This window comes from Ipomoea triloba, chromosome 12, assembly GCF_003576645.1.
Source record: "Ipomoea triloba cultivar NCNSP0323 chromosome 12, ASM357664v1".
Classification (NCBI taxonomy): domain Eukaryota; kingdom Viridiplantae; phylum Streptophyta; class Magnoliopsida; order Solanales; family Convolvulaceae; genus Ipomoea; species Ipomoea triloba.
Window position 1 is genome coordinate 23,824,132 of NC_044927.1, and position 21,117 is coordinate 23,845,248.

Below are 21,117 nucleotides of genomic sequence, written 5' to 3' on the forward strand. Positions count from 1 at the left end.
AGACCAGCCTAGGCAGTGATGCTATTACACTCTGGTGGGTGTGGGGATGGCGAAATGAGGCTTTCCAGAGCAAAGAACAATCAATGTGTGGAGACAGCCGTTTCCGGGAGGAATTGAAGTTGCAATGGTTTAAACCTCATGAAGGACTGGTAAAGATTAATGTTGATGGATTTGTTGATCTTACTACAAATAATGTGGGATGCGGAGGTGGACAGTGATGGCATCTGGAATGGTGGTTCATCTACAATATCGGATCCTGTTCTCCCCTTAAAGGCATGGGACATAAGAGAGTTATCATTGAAATTGATTCAAGAGAGATAATTGAAGCATTTAACTGTGGGAATACACCAAGTAGCGTCACCCATAACATCCTTAATGCTTGCAAACGAGAACTTGGTAGCCTTGAGTTTTAGCAGCTGTTGCAAGGGAACAAAATGTCGTTGCCGACATCCTCAAAGCATTGTTCAAAAGGCATGCATGTGCTGGTTTATCCTCATGATGAAGTAACAAGACGTTTAGATAATTTGGGTCCCCTTCCATGTAAATATTAAAAACAAATGTATATGGTATGTATAGGTGTGTGTGTGGCGTTTTTTTTTTTTTTTTTTTTTTCTTTTTTGAAGGTAAGAAGTAACATGCATTAAATTAAATCAAAATAAAGTACATTCATTTAGTAAATGGACAACTCTATCCGCAGACCATTTAGCAAGTACAAAGTTAATATTATAATTAAATAATTAAATTATTATTATTTTTTAAAAGGAGCTCAAAATATTATTTTAAGCATTCTCAAAAATTCCTAATTTCAAACAAAATAGAGCTCAAAGCATCCCCAGATTTGTGGCCGGTGCTGAAACAGATGGGGAAGAGAAGATTTCAAAGCAGAATAAACAGCAAACCAGCCTTGTTGTGATGGGTGTTCCGAATCCCAGAAGAATGCCATCTTTGGATCATCGCACAGTCCATATTCTTTCTTTCCATTCTCATCAACGCCCCCACATTTACCAAAGCAACATGGCAGCAATGGATGTGGGAAACTAGATTTCCCTGGATGGTTGTGTTGAATGTTCATGGCAGACGTGAAGGCAGCATAGAGATCAACAATAACAAATGGTGACCCCTCCGTTTGGTCGTTGAGTTTCTCTACCTTTTGTTTAAACATTAGATTGTGAAACCTCGTAATGGTGTTTGAATTTTCGTCGCAGGTTGGGTACTTGCCAGTTGAAAAAGCTACCGAGGGTATGCATCCCAATGGCTGCATTGCTGTCACTGCTACTTTGAGAATTCCCATCTCAGGAATGCGTTTAAGGTCTAGACAAAGCTGTTTCATAATGGAGTTGACAAACTCTTACAAACATAAAATAGTCAACATATAGAAAGCGCACAACTTTTTTACCCCCACACATTTTCGAGCATATAGAAAGCAACAATCCCAGTAATCTCATGGTGCTGGAATGAGGGGATACACTAGCTTTGATTGGCCACTCAATACAGAGTCAAATTTGGCTATGATATCACTTATTAAAATCAAACACTTACCACAACGTCGAAAGCTATAACTAGTAGTGAAAGGCACACAACATTATTTCATTATACATTTATACCACCACACATTTTTGAGAGATATGGTGCTAAACTTCACCAAACAATCCCACATGGTGGTGAATTTGGCCCTTACTGACCTCAGCTCCACACACTTCTAACTCCAAGCTTCTAAGTTTCTATTGCAAAAGTAAATTATTAGGCGGATGCCTATGAAAAGTCAAGTCCAACACTGGTGACTAGGAGAACTATAAGACGGAGGCCTGAAAGGTCAAGTCATGTCTCTCGAAAATATGTCAGTAAAAGAAAATAAGATTGTGTCTTCGCTACCCGTTATAACTTTTGGCATAATGGTAACAAAAATGTATGCTTATTTTATATCACTTACATTCAAATTTTCATGATAATTAGAATAGTCATTCCTGACCAAAGAAACAAGAGCTGCAGACGATGTGAGGTCGTGTTTGGTGTAGGCATTTTGTTGAAGGAGTTGTTGCAGATAGTTTATTTGTGTCGTCAATGTATGTGTCAAACACCCCTGTCCCTCCATATGCAAAATTCATTCCATATTGCTTTGCTTCCTCATCCCCTTTCCACAAATTGTAGGGCTGTGGGGATCTTATTCCTAGATATGCCGCTGATATAACCAATTTTTTTTAAAAAAGAATAATGATATTTAAATGACTATGGAGCAATGTTGCAAAAATCCCGCCTAGGCGCTAGGCGCCAGTCAACTGCCTAGCGTATCACCTTAAATGGTGGTCTAGGCGGCTGGCCGTCTAAGTTTCGCCTAGGCCGCTTAGGCGCTGACCGCCTAGGTCTCCTAGGCGCCGACTAGACCTCCTAGGCACCGACTAGGCCGCCTACTCGGGCAATTAACTATTGTTCTTCTTTATGTTAATGAGTTATTTCACTCAAAACAACATCATTTTGAGCGAAATATCCCTAAATTGACAAACTCTAAATATTTTTTAGGTTAATATTTTAGTATTAACTATTAAAGTATTATATAATTTATAATTATTAGTCTTTAAAAAATTGAAAACAATTAAACAAATTTTTAAAAAATAAAAATAAAATAAAAAAATACACTGGCGCCCAGGCGCCGATTAATCCCCGCCTAGGCGTCCTAGGCGCTAGGCGCTCCCCGACCGCCTGCGGAGCGCCTAGCAATTTTTTCAACCATGCTATGGAGTATTATTTTTCTATGTTCTCAAAATAAAAGAACTGTTCGAGCTCTGTGACAAGTCTAAATTTAGCTCAGTGATAGGATACTTAATGTTTTATGTAAAAAAAAATAAAAAATTAAATAAAAGCAGTGGTTGATGCAAACTAAAAACTGCACCTATGTAATCGGTGAGAACGCGACCATCGGACCATCTATCGAAAGGTTTACCGGGAAAAGTCATACCATAAGGTTCCCTCCAAGGCGTAGAAGCATTAGTAGGTGGCCAATTACCGGTGTCAGCATAGGAGTCACCGAAAACAAAGAGCTTTTCGGGGCCATTACAGATAAGCTTATCTTGGGGTTGTCTCCTTGCACCATTCACCTCTAGAATTAATTATCAATACAAATAGAATAATGTAAAAATTACGACATAAAAATGCATTTAGTAATTAGAAAAATATTAAAACAAAGAATAACAAAATGAAAAGCTAAAGAAACCTGGGAAATGGATGGTTATAATTAAACAAGCTGAGAGACATAAGAAGATGGAGAAACAAACTTTTTCCACCATAATGTATTATGATTATGTGTACTGAAGCTGAGTTTATTTAAAGGTGAAGTTTCCATAAAAGTTGCAGTGGAGAAGACTTTGCCAAGTGAAGGTGAAGTGAAAGTTGCTCTTCTTATAAGTTATATCTTCTCTCATTGTTTTATTTTGTTTAAACTCCGTATATTTGGTTTAATTTTAAATTGTTTTATGTTCAGCCGTGAGTGTAAAACGTGTAATATCATGGGTACGGTACTGAATTAAGGAGTGTTTGTAATTCGAATCATATTAATTAATTATTTATTTATATTCTAATTCTAATTTACTACCAAACAAAAAGACCTCTTCCATAATTCTGCTTAAACATATTACAATTATTAACTATTTGATTTCAATTACGATTCCGATTATAATGTGTCAACCAAATTCACCCTAGCTATAGACAAGACATGCTTCACTCATAATGTATCTTCAGGTAAGGGTTGCGAGCTTCACGTACCTACTTGGACAACGTGTTTAAGATTTTAGTTAGGCATATTTTTTTAAATAATAGATGCATGATTTTTTATTTTATTTTTTGGAATTAGTTGGTGACAGAAATCTTGAAAATAATATTAAATTTGGAGTCAAACAACCAACCATGTTCTTCATCTAGTCATTTTCTAATGTTAAACTTAATGATCCCAATTTTATCGGATCGGAGATTGTCTCACAAACAGCCTGGTGGGTGTCTTCATTTCGCTATTTAAGAATTAAGAGTCTGTCCTTTTGGGTCGCATCTAAGCACTTTCCCCTAAATTAAAGAGATTATCTGATCTCCATTTGGTATTTTTTAATTTTATTTTATGTTTTAAAAAGAATAAATTACTACTAAATTATCAACATGACAACATTAAATTATCACCACCTGCAAAAAAAAAAAAAAAAAAAAATACACGTGAAAATGTAGTTTGGACTTTGGACCAAATAAGCCCCAATTAGTTTATTAGGTGGAATTTGAATTCAATTACATTTTGATCTGTTAATTTTTAATAAGCTGAGATTTGAAAAAATATTAAAATAAAAACTAACCACGCACTCAAAAATTACACATGAGAGAGTGGCAAAACTTGAGTGACTTTTAAGGAAAAAAACATTTTCTTTACAAATTTTTTGTTAGCAATTTTATTGGATTTTTTTAGTTTCAAATATAATACTTGATGTACTTAATATTTTATTTGACCATTTTACATTAAAGCAAAAAATAAAAATATAAAGATGTTACAATAATCACTTGTGGCCTGTCCAGTAAATTTAGCAATTGGACCTGTTCGAATCATTTGCCACCTCTAGTACGGTATTCCTTTTTCAACCCTTTTTTTTAAATGCATGACTAGGGAATTTACAACCCTTTTAAGTGTAGGTAAATCCTGTCTTGTGATCTACTGAAATAAAAATTTAAATTTAAGTGTAGGTAAATCTGTAGGAAAATATTAATATTAATTCTAAAAATATAATGTTTGGTGAGTAGTTGGCGTGGGTGACAGTGTAAAATGATATTAGGAGTAAGCCCAATAATTGAGTTTTTATAGCTCCAATAAGAAAAGAGAGAAGGGAAACAAAAAAAAGTAGACATGATAATGCTAATTGGTGGTCACCCTGACACGCCCAATTGGCAAGCCCACTGGGCACTGCTGGTGTGCGTGTAGTACCAACTAGCTCTATTGTTGATGTTTTTTTTTTTTTTTTAAATATTTAGCGAGGCCCATAAAAAAAAATACTATTTGGACTCTAAAATGATACTCCCTCATTCAAACTTTTGATGTAGACATTTTTCTTGAACCTACGTGATTAAAATAAATTATTATTATTTATCCTATCAAGGAATAAAAATGAGGAAGTAGAGATTAGAACCATATAGTAGAACTCCAAAAAAAACCTCCTTTTGCAAGAACCCAAACCCTCTCTCCTCTCCTAAGTCCTATCCCTTTCACCTCACACAAAAAATCCACCCAATATTACTATTGAGATGCTCTTAGGGTGTGTTTTGTTCATGGGTTTAGTTATTAGAAATGATAATTAAACTCATTGTTATTGTTTGGCTGACAGGTTTCTAGAACACTACTATAGAATTTGATTACCCATTAATTAGAAAACTAATTCCCTAATAAATTAAAATAAGGATTTCATTCCATTATTCCCCTCCTAATTGGTAATTTGATTTTTAAATTTGAATTAGTGCTTTTAGATTTTTTTTTGTTCATATTGATACTTTGAATGTTTTTATATTACAATAAATTGTCTTAATTTTTTTTGTTCTTGTATTTTTAAAACTTGTATGTATTCCCATTATAGGATCATACATAACCAAACATCAATATTGATAATCATTTCAATTTCACCTTACTACCAAGTATGCATAATACTTTCACCAAAATCCATTACAATTACCAAGTATTTGATTCTCATTCCGATTCCGATTCCATGTGCTCAAAATATTATTTTAAGCATTCTCAAATTTTCAAACAAATCAGAGCTCAAAGCATTACCAAATTTTCAACTGGGGTGGCCTGCTGAGCCTGAGGGTGAAACAGTTGGGGAAGAGAAGATTTCAAAGCAGAATAAACAGCAAGCCAGCCTTGCTGTGATGGGTGTGCCATATCCCAGAAGAATGCCATCTTTGGATCATCGCACAGTCCATATTCTTTCTTTCCACTCTCATCAACGTCCCCACATTTACCCAAGCAACACGGCAGCAATGGATGTGGGAAACTAGATTTCCCTGGATGGTTGTGTTGAATGTTCATGGCAGACGTGAAGGCAGCGTAGAGATCAAGAATAACAAAGGGTGACCCCTCCGTTTGGTCGTTGAGTTTGTCTACCCTTTGTTTTAACATTTGATTGTGAAACCTCGTAATGTTGTTTGAATGTTCGTCGCAGTTTGGGTAGTTGCCAGTTGAAAAAGCTACGAAGGGTAGGCATCCTAATGGCTGCATTGCTGTCACTGCTACTTTAGGGATTCCCATCTCATGAATGCGCTTAAGGTCCAGACAAAGCTGCTTCGTAATGGAGTCGACAAACTCCTGCAAAACATAGTCAACATATAGAAAGGGCGCAACTTTTGTATTGCCACACATTTTTGAGCATGTAAAAAGCTCGTCCAAAAGCTATATATAGTTAGTTGCGAACGTATAATTTTATTTTTTGTATACAGTCACACATTTTTGACATGATACTAGACTTAGCCATTTACTGGTTTTCGCCCTACAATCCTCTAACCATATGGTGTTGGACTTGACCCTTACTGGCCTCCGCCCAACAGTATGCTAACTCCATACTACATTCATATGTTTCGAATGCAAAAGTAAATTATTTGGTGGAAGCCGTGAAGTGTTAAGTTCCTGTACCAGGTGACTAGGAGAATTATTGAGCAGAGGTCGAAAATGTCAAGTCTCTCCTCTCAATAATATGGCGTGTAAGGAAATAAAGTTGTGTTTTCCATATCCGTTATAACTTTTGGCGCAATGGTAAGAGAAATGAATAGAAATGTGCGTTTATTTATATCACTTACATTCATATTTCCATGATATTTAGTATAGTCATTTCCGACCAAAGAGACAAGAGCTGCGGACGATGTGAGGTCGTGTTTGGTGTACACATTTTGTTGAAGGAGTTGTTGCAGATAGTTTATTTGTGTCGTCATGTTCGGACCGTCAACGTATGTGTCAAACACACCTGTCCCTCCAAATGCAAAATTCATCCCATATTGCTTTGCTTCCCCATCCCCTTTCCACAAACTGTAAGGCTGTGGGGATCCTATTCCCAGATATGCAGCTGATATATATAACCAAAAATAATGAAAAAGAGAATAATGATATTTAATTTACTATAGAGTATTATTTTTCTATGTTCTCAGTTCTCAAAATAAAAGGACTGGTCGAGCTCTATGACAAGTACGTCTAAATTAATCTCACAATGACGGAATACTGAATGCTTTATGTAAAAAAAATTTTAAAATTAAATAATAGTGGTTGATGCGAACTAGGAACCATCAAATTGCACCTATGTAATCGGTGAGAACGCGACCATCGGACCATCTGCCAGAAGGGTTGCCGGGGAAAGTCATACCATAAGGCTCCCTCCAAGGCATGGAAGCATCAGTAGGTGGCCAATTACCCGTGTCAGCATAGGAGTCACCGAAAACAAATAGCTTTTCGGGGCCATTGAGGATAAATTTATCATGTGGTTGTCTCCTTGCACCATCTACCTCTGGAATTAATTATCAATACAGATAGAATAAAGTAAAAAATACGATTTACTAATTAGAAAAATATAAAACAAAGAATAAAAAAATGAAAAGCTAAAGAAACCTGGGAAATGGATGGTTATAATCAAACAAGCTGAGAGACATAAGAAGATGGAGAAACAAACTTTTTCCACCATAATGTATTATTAGTATGTGTATTGAAATTGAGTGGTTTAGCTGAGTGTATTTAAAGGTGAAAAGTTTCAATAAAAGTTGCAGTGCGCCGGGAAGACTTGCCTAGTGAAGGTGAAGTGAAAGTTGCTTCTTATATCTTCTCTCATTATTTTATTTTGTTTAAACTCCGTATGTTTGGTTTAATTTTAAATTGTTTTCTGTGCAACCGTGAGTGTAAAACGTGTAATATCATGGGTACTGAATTAAGGGGTGTTTGTAATTCAAATCAAATACTCCTTACTTGATAATTGTGATGGTATAAGGGAATGAAATACCTCTATTTAATAATAATAGGAATTTGAATCAAAATAATTAGTTAATGGGTAATACTTGTGTGAAACCATTTCACGGATCTCTATCCGTGAGATGGGTCAGATCTTTGATTAATATGTCAAATTATTGATTAATGGACCAGATCTTTGACCTCATTAATCAAAGATCCGGCCCATCTCACGGATTGAGATCCGTAAGACGAGTTCACACAAATTTTTGCTTTAATTAATTAAATAAAATAATTAAACATATAAAAATATAGAGTACATATACATACCCATGCATATATGTGTATACATATTAACGTTCCATATATATATTGAATACATGAACAATCATTTTTCTTCTTCTTCTTCTTTTTCTTCTTTTTTTTTTTCTTCCTCATTTTTGATTTCATGGTTCAAAAGTAGGGGTGGATAATTTGATTCGGTTTATCCGAACCTAGCCGAATTAAGCTGAACCGAACCGAACATATACCAAAAAAATCGAACAGTTCAAGATTCTTTTAAACATTTAGATTTAAATAATAATAATAATAATAATAATAATAGCAAATACCAATTTTGATCCCACGACTATTAGCAAAATGATAATTTTGGTCCACATGTTTAATTTCTACTAATTTTGGTCCATGTCTATTGTTTTAGTACTAATTTTGGTCCCACGACTACTATTTTAGTGCCAATTATGGTCCTCAGACCGATTTGTGGGAGCAAGGTGCCCGTAATGGTCCTCGGACCGATCTTTTTGGGTGTATAGTGCCCACTACGAGAGCAAGATGCCCGTTATGGTACTCAGACCGATCTTTTGGGTTTAGTGCACATCATGGGAGCAAGGTGCCCGTTTATTCGCCCAGTCATAGGGCGTTGGGAGTAAGGTGCCCATTCGCGATCATTAAGATCCATGAACTTCGTCAAACGCTCGAGCCCACCTGTTCGAAGTAGCGACTGAGCAAAGTTGAAGTTTTAAAAGCTTGTGAATTTTTTTAATTCACTTTGTAAATTGTACATGGTCATATATATATATATATATATATATATATATATATATATATATATATAGTGTGCTAATCCCGGTTAGGTTGGCATAACCACCACCGGTGCCTTAAGCCTGATTAGGTTGGCATCGCCACCATCGGCACGATGAGCCTGAGATCATATTTCGGCATAAACCCTACGTAGTAGGTAATTAAGTCCGGTTAGGTCGGCATTACCATCACCGGCGCCTTAGGCCCGATTAGGTCGGCATTGCCACCATCGGCCCGAGATCATATCTCGGCATAAGTCCTATGTAGTAGGCAGTTAAGTCGGCGTTACCACCACCGACGTTGTAAGCACGATTAGGTCGGCATCATATCGCCATCACCGGCACAATTAGTCCAGGATCAATTCCCAGCATTAAGCCCTACGAGGTAGGCAATTTAGCCTGCCAGGTCGGCATTCCGCCTCGAATAAATCTAATCCCTTGATTGGTAAGGCTTGATCGCTAGATCTCATTTAAAAATCCAATCTCCTGATTGGTAAAACCCGATCCTTAGATCAGTAAAACTTGGTCTCTTAAATCATGTTAGAGACTCGATCCATAGATCGCGAGTAAATCCAATCCCTTTATTGGAAAATTTGAATCTCTAAATCGAGATTAGGTTCTACCTCCCGACCATCCGGTCGCTAGATCGGTAAAATTCGACCTCTAAAACGTATCGCAAATTCGATCCCTAGATTGATAGAGTTTAGCCGTCACTTATAGCCCAAAAAGACTGTGCTCTTTTTTTCTTGGCTAAGATTTTTTCCCACCGAATTTTTTCTTAGTCTAAGGTTTTTAACGAGGCAACCAACGCAGGTCGCAGACTATACGGTCAGTTTCCCAGCCCGAACTCTCTCTCATTGACGCTTAAAGTTGTGCTCTTTTTTCCTTGGCTAGATTTTTTCCCACAAGGTTTTTCTTAGCACAAGGTTTTTAACGAGGCAACTAGCGTGAGTCACGGACTGTAAGGCCAGTCTTCCAGCCCGACCTCTTCCTTGTTGACTCGGCGTCAGGGCATGAGGTGGGGGCTACTTGACAGGGAATATACCCTGGGTATGTATACCGCCCTACGAATACTATACGTATGTTGCATGTACTATACGAGTATTAGCTCATCCCTATATAAGGGACCTTAGCCCTTCAAGTTAGGGACTTTTGGACTGCTGCGAAGAGAGTCATTCTTGAGTTTAGTAGCTAGGGAAGCCCACTGCCGACCACCCAAGCTCCACCGGTCTATCCATTCCTTATGTACCGGTTTTGAATCATACTTAATAAAAGAGATCGTATTTCTCATTTTGCTCCGTATTTATCGTTATTAGGACCAAAAGTGGAAATAACTCAAATCAAGGTTTTTCAGGTTTTATTATGCAACTTTTATTTAAGGGTGCAGTTTTTGTGACGGCCAGTTTAGTTTGTGGAAAAATAATTGAGGTGAAATGAAATTTAAATTTTAATGAACAAAGGTTATTAAAAATATTGATTCTATTGTTTGGTTGTTAAAAAATAAAATATTGTGAATATTGATTGAATTGTTTGGTTGATTTGGAATGGTAATAAATAATAAATATAAAGATCAATATGTCTCAACATATATATGATAATAAAAATAATATTAATTTATAAATTAGTACTCAAAAATAGTAATTTATAAATTAAAATATTACTGTATAAATTTAAAAATCTAAATTAAAATATTATTTTTTAAAAAACCAAAAAGAGCAATAATTAATTATTAATAATAAATTAAAATATTATAATTGTATATTTTATGGTAAAATATAATGAATATCATAAAATATTTAAATAAGCATTATTTGATATGAGGGTAGTTTGGTCAAGCTATGTTGAACTTTGTTCCAAACTCCATGAAAAAAAATACCTAAAATGACTAAAGGAAATATTTTTTTTTTTCATATTTAAGGAATTCAAGAAATAAAATATTTTCCTCATCATATTTGCCGAATTCAAGTTCCTTTGAAAAAAAAAAATTCATGAACCAAACAAAGAATAATGAACTTTTCTCCACATTTACGAATTCTAATTACTGGATAAATATTTTCTAGCTAACTAAACACCTCCAATTAAGTTTCAATTGGGAAGTTGAAAGATGCTTCCTACCTTCTCTCATTAATTTAATAAAATCTTAAAATCAGTATGTTTTTTTTTGGTTTTTTTTTTTTTATGCAGGACAAGCTAAGAAACCCACGCTAAAAAGATATGTGCAACAAACTCAACAAAGATATTATATATAGAGAAAGAGAAATTTTAAACTTGTGATTTTCTAATACGAGAATTATGTTCAATCCAATTAATTATTCCTCTCGGGAATGATTTGAACTAATTATCCATAAAATATAAATTAATTATAAATCTATCAAACATTGCTGGCGGATTACACTAGTGTATAGATATATTTAAGTAGAGCAAAAGGTAGATGAGAAAAACAAGGGTGAAGATGCTAATAATGCTAATAGGATGGTTGATCGATCTTATTATTCAATGTTAATAAGCATCTTCGATCTCTTATTAGCATTTTGAACATTGAATTGTCTAAACAATTGGGGCCTCCTGCTGAGGGTGATGAAACAGATGGGGAAGAGAAGATTTTAAAGCAGAATAAATAGCAAACCAGCCTTGTTGTGATGGGTGTGCCATATCCCAGAAGAATGCCATCTTTGGATCATCGCACAATCCATATTCTTTCTTTCCACTCTCATCAACGTCCCCACATTTACCAAAGCAACATGGCAGCAATGGATGTGGGAAACTAGATTTCCCTGGATGGTTGTGTTGAATGTTCATGGCAGACGTGAAGGCAACGTAGAGATCAAGAATAACAAATGGTGACCCCTCCGTTTGGTCGTTGAGTTTCTCTACCTTTTGTTTTAACATTTGATTGTGAAACCTCGTAATGTTGTTTGTATGTTCGTCGCAGTATGGGTACTTGCCACTTGAAAATGCTACCAAGGGTAGGCATCCCAAAGGTTGCATTGCTGTCACTGCTACTTTGGGGATTCCCATCTCATAAATGCGTTTAAGGTCCAAACAAAACTGCTTCGTAATGGAGTCGACAAACTCCTACAAACATAAAACATAATCAACATATAGTAAGGGCGCAACTTTTTTACTGCCACACATTTTCGAGCATATAGAAAGCAACAATAATCCTCTAGCCACAAAGTGTTGAAATGAGGGGCCTCCCAACATGCACCAGCTGGGACTGGTTACTCTACTTGGACTTCAACCTAACTTTGATACCCACAATTTTACCACTGTATTTTAATTATTTCTTTATATATTTTATTTATGAATTTATAATTGTAATAAAAAAAATAATGAAACATACGTACTGGAACTTAACTGGAATTGTAAAACAAAATAATAAAAAGTTAGCTACAAACTTTACTTGAATTTATTATTGTAATAAAAAATAACTAAAATAAATATACATACACCTACTTAATTAAATAAAATGATAATTAAAACCAATTAATTAAAAATAAATAAATACACACACACACACACACATAAATATATATATATATATATATATATATATATATATTCATTTAAAATTTAATTCAAAACAATATATTACATATTTGAATTTTTTGAAAAATTTAAAAACAAAAATAATAAAAGAAAACAAACTGATTTTGCAATTTGCATGAACTCATGAAACTAAACGGAAAACAATTTTTTTTTTAAAGGAAACAAACAAACAAAACAATCGCCCATGCAGGCGCGTGAGATAGGTGGGCAATGTAGTATAACTCAAAAATTGTGTACCACATCAGTAAAAATAAAAAATAAAAAAATCATAGCATTGTTTTACATTATTCCAAAAACCTTCAAATAAACACTACTATGGGTGAAGACATTTTTATTTCATTATACTACCACACATTTCATCTTCGAGAGTCAGAATAATGAACTTGATCATTTATTAGCTTTCGTCCAACAATCGCCTAATCACAAGCACAGTGGTGGACTTGACCCTTATTGACCTCCGCTCAACACTCTTCTAACTCCAAACTTCATTCATAAGTTTCGAATGCAAAAGTAAATTATTGGGTGGAGGCCTATGAGTTAAGTCCAATACCGGGTGACTAGGAGAATTACTATGCAGAGGTTTGAAATGTCAAGCCCCTACCTCTCGAAAATATGTTAGCATAAGATCAGAAAATATGATGCTGGAATGAGGCCTATAAAGGGTCAAGTCCAACACCCGATGACTAAGAGGCCTATAAAGGGTTAAGTCCAACACCCGATGACTAAGCAAATTATTAGGCGGAGCCCTGAAAAGTCAAGTCTCTGCCTCTCGAAAATATGTTAGTATAAAAAATAAAATTGTGTCTTCGCTACTTATTATAGCTTTTGGCGTAGTGGTAACAGAAATAAATAGAAATGTATGTTTATTTATATCACTTACATTCAAATTTCCATTGTAATTAGAATAGTCATTCCCGACCAAAGAGACAAGAGCTGCGGACGATGTGAGGTCGTGTTTGGTGTACGCATTTTGTTGAAGGAGTTGTTGCAGATAGTTTATTTGTGTCGTCATGTTCGGACCGTCAACGTATGTGTCAAACACCCCTGTCCCTCCATATGCAAAATTCATTCCATATTGCTTTGCTTCCTCATCCCCTTTCCACAAACTGTAGGGCTGTGGGGATCCTATTCCCAGATATGCAGCTGATATAACCAAAAAAATTTAGAAAAAGAATAATGATATTTAAATTACAACGGAGTATTATTTTTCTATGTTCTCAAAATAAAAGGACTGCTCGAGCTCTGTGACAAGTCAAAATTAATCTCACAGTGATAGGATACTGATGATGAATGTTTTATGTAAAAAATTTTAAAATTAAATAAAAGTAGTGGTTGATGCAAACTAAAAACCGCACCTATGTAATCGGTGAGAACGCGACCATCGGACCATCTGCCCGAAGGTTTGCCGGGGAAAGTCATACCATAAGGTTCCCTCCAAGGCCTGGAAGCATCAGTAGGTGGCCAATTACCCGTGTCAGCATAGGAGTCACCGAAAACAAAGAGCTTTTCGGGGCTATTGAGGATAAGGTTATCTTGTGGTTGTCTCCTTGCACCATTTACCTCTGGAATTAATTATCAATACAAATAGAATAAAGTAAAACTTACGACAAAAAGAAAAATGCATTTCTAATTAGAAAAATATAAAACAAAGAATTAAAAAATGAAAAGCCAAAGAAACCTGGGAAATGGATGGTTATAATTAAACAAGCTGAGAGACATAAGACGATGGAGAAACGAACTTTTTCCACCATAATGTATTCTGATTATGTGTATTGAAATTGAGTGGTTTAGCTGAGTGTATTTAAAGGTGAAGTTTCCATAAAAGTTGCAGTGGGGAAGATCAGACTTGCCAAGTGAAGGTGAAGTGAAAGTTGCTTCTTATATCTTCTATCATTATTTTATTTTGTTTAAACTCCGTATGTTTGGTTTAATTTTAAATTGTTTTCTGTGCAGTCGTGAGTGTGAAACGTGTAACATCATGGGTACTGATAGGAATTAAGGCTGTTTTGTTGGGAGGAATGAATTAAAAAAAAAAAGGAATTGCAATTTGAGGGAAAATAATAAGGTAGGAATTATGTAGGGATTTAAATTACAGTAGGGAGGAATAAAATTATTGAGAATGAGAAGGGAAAATGTGGTATAAAGACTAAAATATCTGTGTAATTGATACTTTTGTCATTTCTTTTATTTTTTCATTTTTCACAAGCACTAAATTGCAATTCCATCTCACCAGACAATGTAATGAGGCCAATTACATTCAACCAAACGCCTTGGCGTGTTTGTAATTCAAATCGTAATTTGAATCAAATACTTGATAACGGAAAGAAATACCTTTGTTTAGTTGTTTAATATAAATAGGAATTTGAATTAAAATAAATAATTAATTAATTAAAATAATTAAACATATAAAATATAGAATGCATATATGAACACATACATATATTTGTATACATATTAAATTAAAGTTACGTTCCATATTAGGACAATGACTTTTCTTCCTTTTCTTTTCTTTTTTTTTTTTTCGTTTTTTGTTCTTCCTCATTTTTTATTCTTCCTCATTTTTTATTCTATGATTCAAAAGTACATGAAGAAAAGGATAAGGGTTTTATCAATCGTTATACCCTGCACCACGGTGCACATAGCAATGTGCACCACGTACGTAAAACAACGTCGTTTTGGTGTTAGTGGACGCGGACGCGAATGACTCCAGGGAATTCATTATCTATAATACGTACACATAATCATTATCTAGAATACATAGAACGTTTGCCTAGAATACACAGAATGTTTGCTCAGAATACACAGAATATTGACACAAAATACACAGAACTCATCCTCCTAAATATTCGAATGCACAAACACATCACAACATGTGTTACTAACATGAATACACATAACGGTTGCCTAGAATACACAGAACGGTTGCCTAGAATACACAAAATGATTGTCTGGAATACACAGAATATTAACATAAATACAGAGACCGGCCAAAACGGGAAACGTGATTTCTAAAAAACGGACGATTAATTTACAATGCTCAAAACGACGTCGTTTAGGTACGTGGTGCACATTGTTATGTGCACCGTGGTGCACGATATAATTTGCCGGCTTTTATGATTACTAAATTATTTGATAACCAAAAAAAAATATGTTACAAGAATCACTTATGGCCTGCCCAGTAACTTTAGCAATTGGACCTGTTCGAATCATTTGCCACCTCTAGTACGGTATTCCTTTTTCAACCCAATTTTTTTTTTATACATGACGAGAAAATTTACAATCCTTTCAAGTGTAGATAAATCACGTCTTGTGATCTTAATCAACAACTTAAATTAAGAAGGTCAATATTCAAACTCGTGACCTTATAGTTACAAGTGTGAATTTCTTATCATTTTGACTGGGATTATCTTGTTCTCAACCCGTCTTTCATTCTAATTGAAGGAGTTAAATCCGTAAAAAATATTAATATTAATTCTAAAAATATAATGTTTGTCGAGTAGATGGTGTGGTTGACACTTGACAGTATAAAATGATACTAGGAGTAAGCCCAATATTTGAGTTTTTACAGCTCTAATAAGAAAAGAGAAGAGGAATGAGGGAAAAAATAAAGGTCAGGATAACGCCCACTGATGATTTCCCTGACACACCCAATTGGCGAGCCCGCTGAGCACGGTTGGTGTACGTACCAACTGCTGGCCCACAAAAAAATGAAAATTACTATTTGGATTCTAATGGCATGTTTGGTTGGATAGAAAATCTTTTCCATGGAAAAGATTTTTCAAAAAGTTGAGGAAAATGTGTTATTATGTTGTTTGGTTGGATGGAAAATGTTTTCCATGGAATTTGACTTCCCAAAAGTGGAGGAAAACAAATTTCAAAGGTAGAGGTTGGTATTTTGTTTTTTCAAAGTGATTGGGAAGAAAATATATATGAAGCAATTGGATTATTCTACCCTTATCAAAATTTATTATCACTATTATTATTAAGGGCATATTGGTCTTTATATTCTTAATTCCTTACTATTTCAAACCCAACCAAACAATGGAATTCATATTCTCAATCATTTCTTTTCCACCAACCAAATAATGGAATCCATTTTCCAGGTAATTTGTTTTCAATAGAATGAATTTGAATTCCATTTCTTTCAAATATTTTTCATCGAACCAAACGGGCTGTAAAATTCTACTAATTCATTCAAAACATTGTAACCGCATGTTTGGTTCGCGGAATAGGCCAGGAATGGCATATCATTCCCGAGAATAGGCATATTCCTTTGTTTGGTAATACTTTTTATTCCCATGAATATTATTCTTGGGAATGAGCTATTACCCTTGCAGCTATTACTAGGGTCCCCCTTGGTATTAACCTATTCCTGAGTTCTCATAGACAAATTTTCCTATTTACCATTTTACCCTTATATTCATGTTTTGCACTTGTTATTTTTTGTTAATTTCGTTTTAATCTTTTATATTTTTTATGCATTTATATATTTTTGTTAAATATTATTACATATATTTTATATTATTAAACATAAATAATATCATCTCATCAAGACGATTAAAACAATATTAATATTTAAGATAGATTAATTAAATATTTTAACAATAATCAAGTGTTGTATAATTTTTAAAATTTTATACCAAAAAATAAATAATTGTTTCCAAATAATTCACAATATACGCATTTCAATAAATAAATATAAAAATGAAATGTAATCTAAATACAAGTTTAGCTCAAGAATCTAAAATCTCATTTGATTCATTCATAATGCAACATTTGTTGGTTATTTCCATCCAAAGTGATGATCTTCTTGAATTTTCTGATATATGGAAAGATGCCCATGAGTAGTATTCTTGCTGCACTAGAAGTGAGTGACCACTTTGCATCTTTTTGACTACTTCAAATGGCGTATAGTGCTTGTATTCTCGTTACGATAATCTCAAGTCTTTATCTTTCACAGATAACGCAGAAATGGAAAGGGGAGTTAAAAATGAGGAACCAACTATATTTTGAAATTACAGCACTGCAGAAAGCCAGAAATAGGCCAAAAAAGAGCATTTAGATGATGACAATGGGCACGAACAAAATAAGAAACCTAGAGAGTTCACTTCATCTGATGATACTCAGTCAAATTTTTTCACGTATCATTCTAGTTAAAGGAAAAGCAGCAAAATTTGCATGAGCCAGAGACTGCAAATGGCAAGCATCACATTTTATAGTAATATTAGAACTATTGAATATTTAATAATTTGTTGCAGGAAGACTCCTTGAAATAAGGAGATACACACATCTCAAACTAACTTCCTGAAAACTTCATAATCTTTTCTTCTAAATATTATTAAATATTCTTTAAAAAAATTTGTTATTTATATGAATATTTTATTTCATAATTTATAGATCATTTTATTAATATTGTAATTGCTATAGAATAATATTATATAAAAATCTTATGTAATAATAATAATAATAATGTACTCAAATAATAATAATAATAATAATAATAATAATAATAATAATTTGTATAAGGGTATTTATGTCTTTTAAATATATATTCAATTTCTATTCCTTTAATCAACCAAACGTTGTAATACAATTCCTAAAGTCTATTCCTTCAGCGAACCAAACAATAGAATACAATTCCTGTTCTATTCCTTCCTTATTCCATTCCTTATGGAATAGCATTCTTATTCCCTCCAAATCCATTCCGTGAACCAAACGTGCTGTAAGAGTTGTGCTTGCTAATCATATATAAAAAGCTCATACAATTAACTTGAATACTGCCATTTCCGACCACTTTTGGGTGGTCGGAAATATGATGATTTCCAACCCTGAATTTTAAATTCCATTTCCTTCAAATATTTTCCATCGAACCAAACGGACTGTAAAATTCTACTAATTCATTCAAAACACTGTAACAGTTGTGCTTGCTAATCATATATAAAAAGCTCATACATTTTCAATTAACTTGAATACTTAAACAAATTAAAGCATTTGCTCCGCACAATTATAATACTTAAACAATTAAGTAGTGTATTATTTTACAGAAATTCATCTGTCTTTAATATTTCGAAGGTGGTGCTGAGTGCTGAGAGTGAAAGAGATTGGGGAGGGAAGTTTCCAAAGCAGAATAAACAGCCATCCATCCTTGCTGCGATGGGTGAAATATATCCCAGAAGAATGCCATCTTTGGATTATCACACACTCTGTATTCCTTCTTTCCACTCTCATCAACCTCCCCACATTTACCCAAGCAACATGGCTGCATTGGATGTGCAAAACTAGAATTCCCTGAAAATTTTATCAAGTGATTCATGCCGGGCATAATACATATATAAATTAGTCTGTAATAAACATGTAGTCTAGCTATCAATTTTAACATATTACATATCATTGGACGAAATTAAAGCTGGTGAATGGCTAAGTCCAGCAATTTGTGGCTAAGAGATTGTTGAGCTGAGGGCTAATTAAAGGGTCAAATTAAACTCAGCACCCAGTCTCTCAAAAATGTGGTATATAAAAAAATAAAGTTACGTTTTTGTTAAATACCTGGACGGTTGTGTTGAATGTTCAAGGCGGACATGAAGGCGGCATAGAGATCAAGAATTACAAAAGGAGATCCATCTGTTTGGTCGTCGTTGAGTTTCTGTATGTTTTGTTTTAGCAGTTGGTTGTGAAACCTCGTAATTTTGTTCATTCTTTCGTCGCAGGTATTGGAGTAATTGCCAGTGGTTAAAAAAGCTACTCCGGGTATGCATCCCAAAGGTTCCATTGCTGTCACTGCTACTTTGGGAACTCCCATCTCATGAATGCGTTTAAGGTTCAAGCTAAGTTGCTTCGTAAGGGTTTTAACAAAACCACCCATATGCTGGAAACATATCACATATCCATTATTTAATAATTTTCTCAATATCCAACCTTCATGTTACTCTCTAACCTAGCTAAGAGCACGGAAATAAGAAACCAGAAAAAGAACACTAGGAATAATAATAATTTAAAATAGTAAGTAATATATTAGCCCTAATTAAAAGGGTAATTGAGTGGGTGGAGCATGATCCTCATACTTAAAAATTACAAGTTTGATTTTTGCCTACAACTCTGGGTCATCTAAGCTCGTCGTATAGGGTCTTTCTAATGCAGTTTACCTCTCTTGTGTAGTTTACAGACTATTACAGAAAATCATACTCTACTCACTTGACCATCCTTTCAACATCTCCAACCAATTTGATATTAAATTACTAATGCACCTTAGCTTACTTAGAAATAGCCTCTTCCAAAATGGTACTTTATGTACAGTGAAAATAACACTTTTGGCCCTTAAACTATTTCACTTTTAGAAATTCACTAATCACTTAATTATCTATTATATTCAGTTTCAGTCCTAGTGTTATATAATTATCAAACTCCATTAAAAACTCTTTTTTATAAAGTTAATTTTGTCATTTAAAATCAATATCTATGATTAAAGTTTCATTCTCTCCATGTGATTGTTATTTTTTAACCGCGAATCTTGATTCTAAATGATAAAATAACCTCATATGTTAATAATATATATAGTTTAACAATTATATATATAACAGTAGGGGCTAAATTAAAGTGCAACACTATGATAATTAAGGGGATAGATTTATTTAAATTAATTAATCGGAATGATTTAAGGTGTTAATTTAAACCACTCACCTTTGTAAATGTATGATAATTATAGTCATTCCCAACCGAAGAGACAAGAGCCACGGACGAAGTTAGGTCATGTTTGGTGTACACATTTTGTTGGAGGAGTTGTTGCAGATAAATTATTTGTGTGGTCATGTTCGGCCCGTCAACGTATGTGTCAAAGACGCCACTCCCTCCGTACGCAAAATTCATCCCAAATTGCTTTGCTTCCCCATCTCTTTTCCACGCAGCATAGGGCTGTGGGGATCCAATTCCTAGATATGAAGCTGATATAACCACAAAATTAAAATTATAAATTATTTGTGACGATGTTTTTAAATTAAATTGATTGTCAGATTACACATTTATATTTTATGTATTATATGCTAAATAATTTGGGTTAACCTATGTAATCACTGAGAATGCGACCGTCGGACCATCTGCCGGAAGGTTTGCCGGGAAAAGTCATACCATAAGGTTCCCTCCAAGACCCGGAAACATTTGTAGGTGGCCAATTACCGGTATCAGCATAGGAATCACCAAAAACAAACAACATCTTATGGCCATTGAGGATAAGCTTATCCTCCTGGGGTTGTTTCCTTGCAGCATTCACCTCTGAAATAATAGAATAAATTAATTAATGTAAAAATTAAGACATAAATGGAACAATTCCAACCAAGTTGCAGGTTAGACTGTTGATTTAGTAGTCGATCAGTTATAAGCAACTTAACTGATTTATCCTAGTGTACACCAACTTGAAATATTAAGGTGAGGTATGAATGTATACCTGGGAATTGTGTGGTTAGTAAACAAGCCGAGAGACATAAGAAGACGATGAAACAATCTTTTTTCTCCATAAAATAATGTATTAAATTGAGGTTTTTATGGTTTTTAATTTGTTCT

The 21,117-nt window shown here is 34.2% G+C and overlaps 3 protein-coding genes and 1 pseudogene across 4 annotated transcripts; all 4 read right to left on the reverse strand.

Moving 5' to 3' along the window:
- Nucleotides 1-805: 805 nt before the first annotated feature.
- LOC115999554 lies at nt 806-3,068 on the reverse strand (annotated as a pseudogene).
- LOC115998743 (GDSL esterase/lipase At5g03610-like) lies at nt 3,009-7,702 on the reverse strand. 2 transcript variants are annotated; one of them, XM_031238390.1, is made up of 5 exons: nt 7,607-7,702; nt 7,299-7,505; nt 6,808-7,070; nt 5,786-6,319; nt 3,009-3,094 (listed from the first exon to the last, which is right to left on the reverse strand). In XM_031238390.1, the coding sequence occupies exons 1-5, from the start codon at nt 7,677-7,679 to the stop codon at nt 3,089-3,091; spliced, it is 1,083 nt and encodes a 360-aa protein (XP_031094250.1). In that variant the 5' UTR covers nt 7,680-7,702; the 3' UTR covers nt 3,009-3,088. The 2 variants fall into 2 exon arrangements, with proteins under 2 accessions (XP_031094250.1, XP_031094249.1); XM_031238389.1 differs by lacking the exon at nt 3,009-3,094 and having other exon boundaries at nt 5,714-6,319.
- Nucleotides 7,703-11,397: 3,695 nt separating this feature from the next.
- Nucleotides 11,398-14,372, reverse strand: LOC115998744 (GDSL esterase/lipase At5g03610-like). Its single transcript, XM_031238391.1, has 4 exons — nt 14,243-14,372; nt 13,920-14,126; nt 13,445-13,707; nt 11,398-12,090 (listed from the first exon to the last, which is right to left on the reverse strand). Exons 1-4 carry the CDS (start codon nt 14,313-14,315, stop codon nt 11,563-11,565), a joined length of 1,071 nt encoding a protein of 356 aa, XP_031094251.1. The 5' UTR covers nt 14,316-14,372; the 3' UTR covers nt 11,398-11,562.
- A 4,050-nt stretch (nt 14,373-18,422) lies between these two features.
- LOC115999858 (GDSL esterase/lipase At5g03610-like) lies at nt 18,423-21,085 on the reverse strand. The gene is made up of 5 exons (XM_031239797.1): nt 21,002-21,085; nt 20,620-20,829; nt 20,242-20,501; nt 19,111-19,429; nt 18,423-18,852 (listed from the first exon to the last, which is right to left on the reverse strand). Exons 1-5 carry the CDS (start codon nt 21,069-21,071, stop codon nt 18,623-18,625), a joined length of 1,089 nt encoding a protein of 362 aa, XP_031095657.1. The 5' UTR covers nt 21,072-21,085; the 3' UTR covers nt 18,423-18,622.
- Nucleotides 21,086-21,117: the final 32 nt, after the last annotated feature.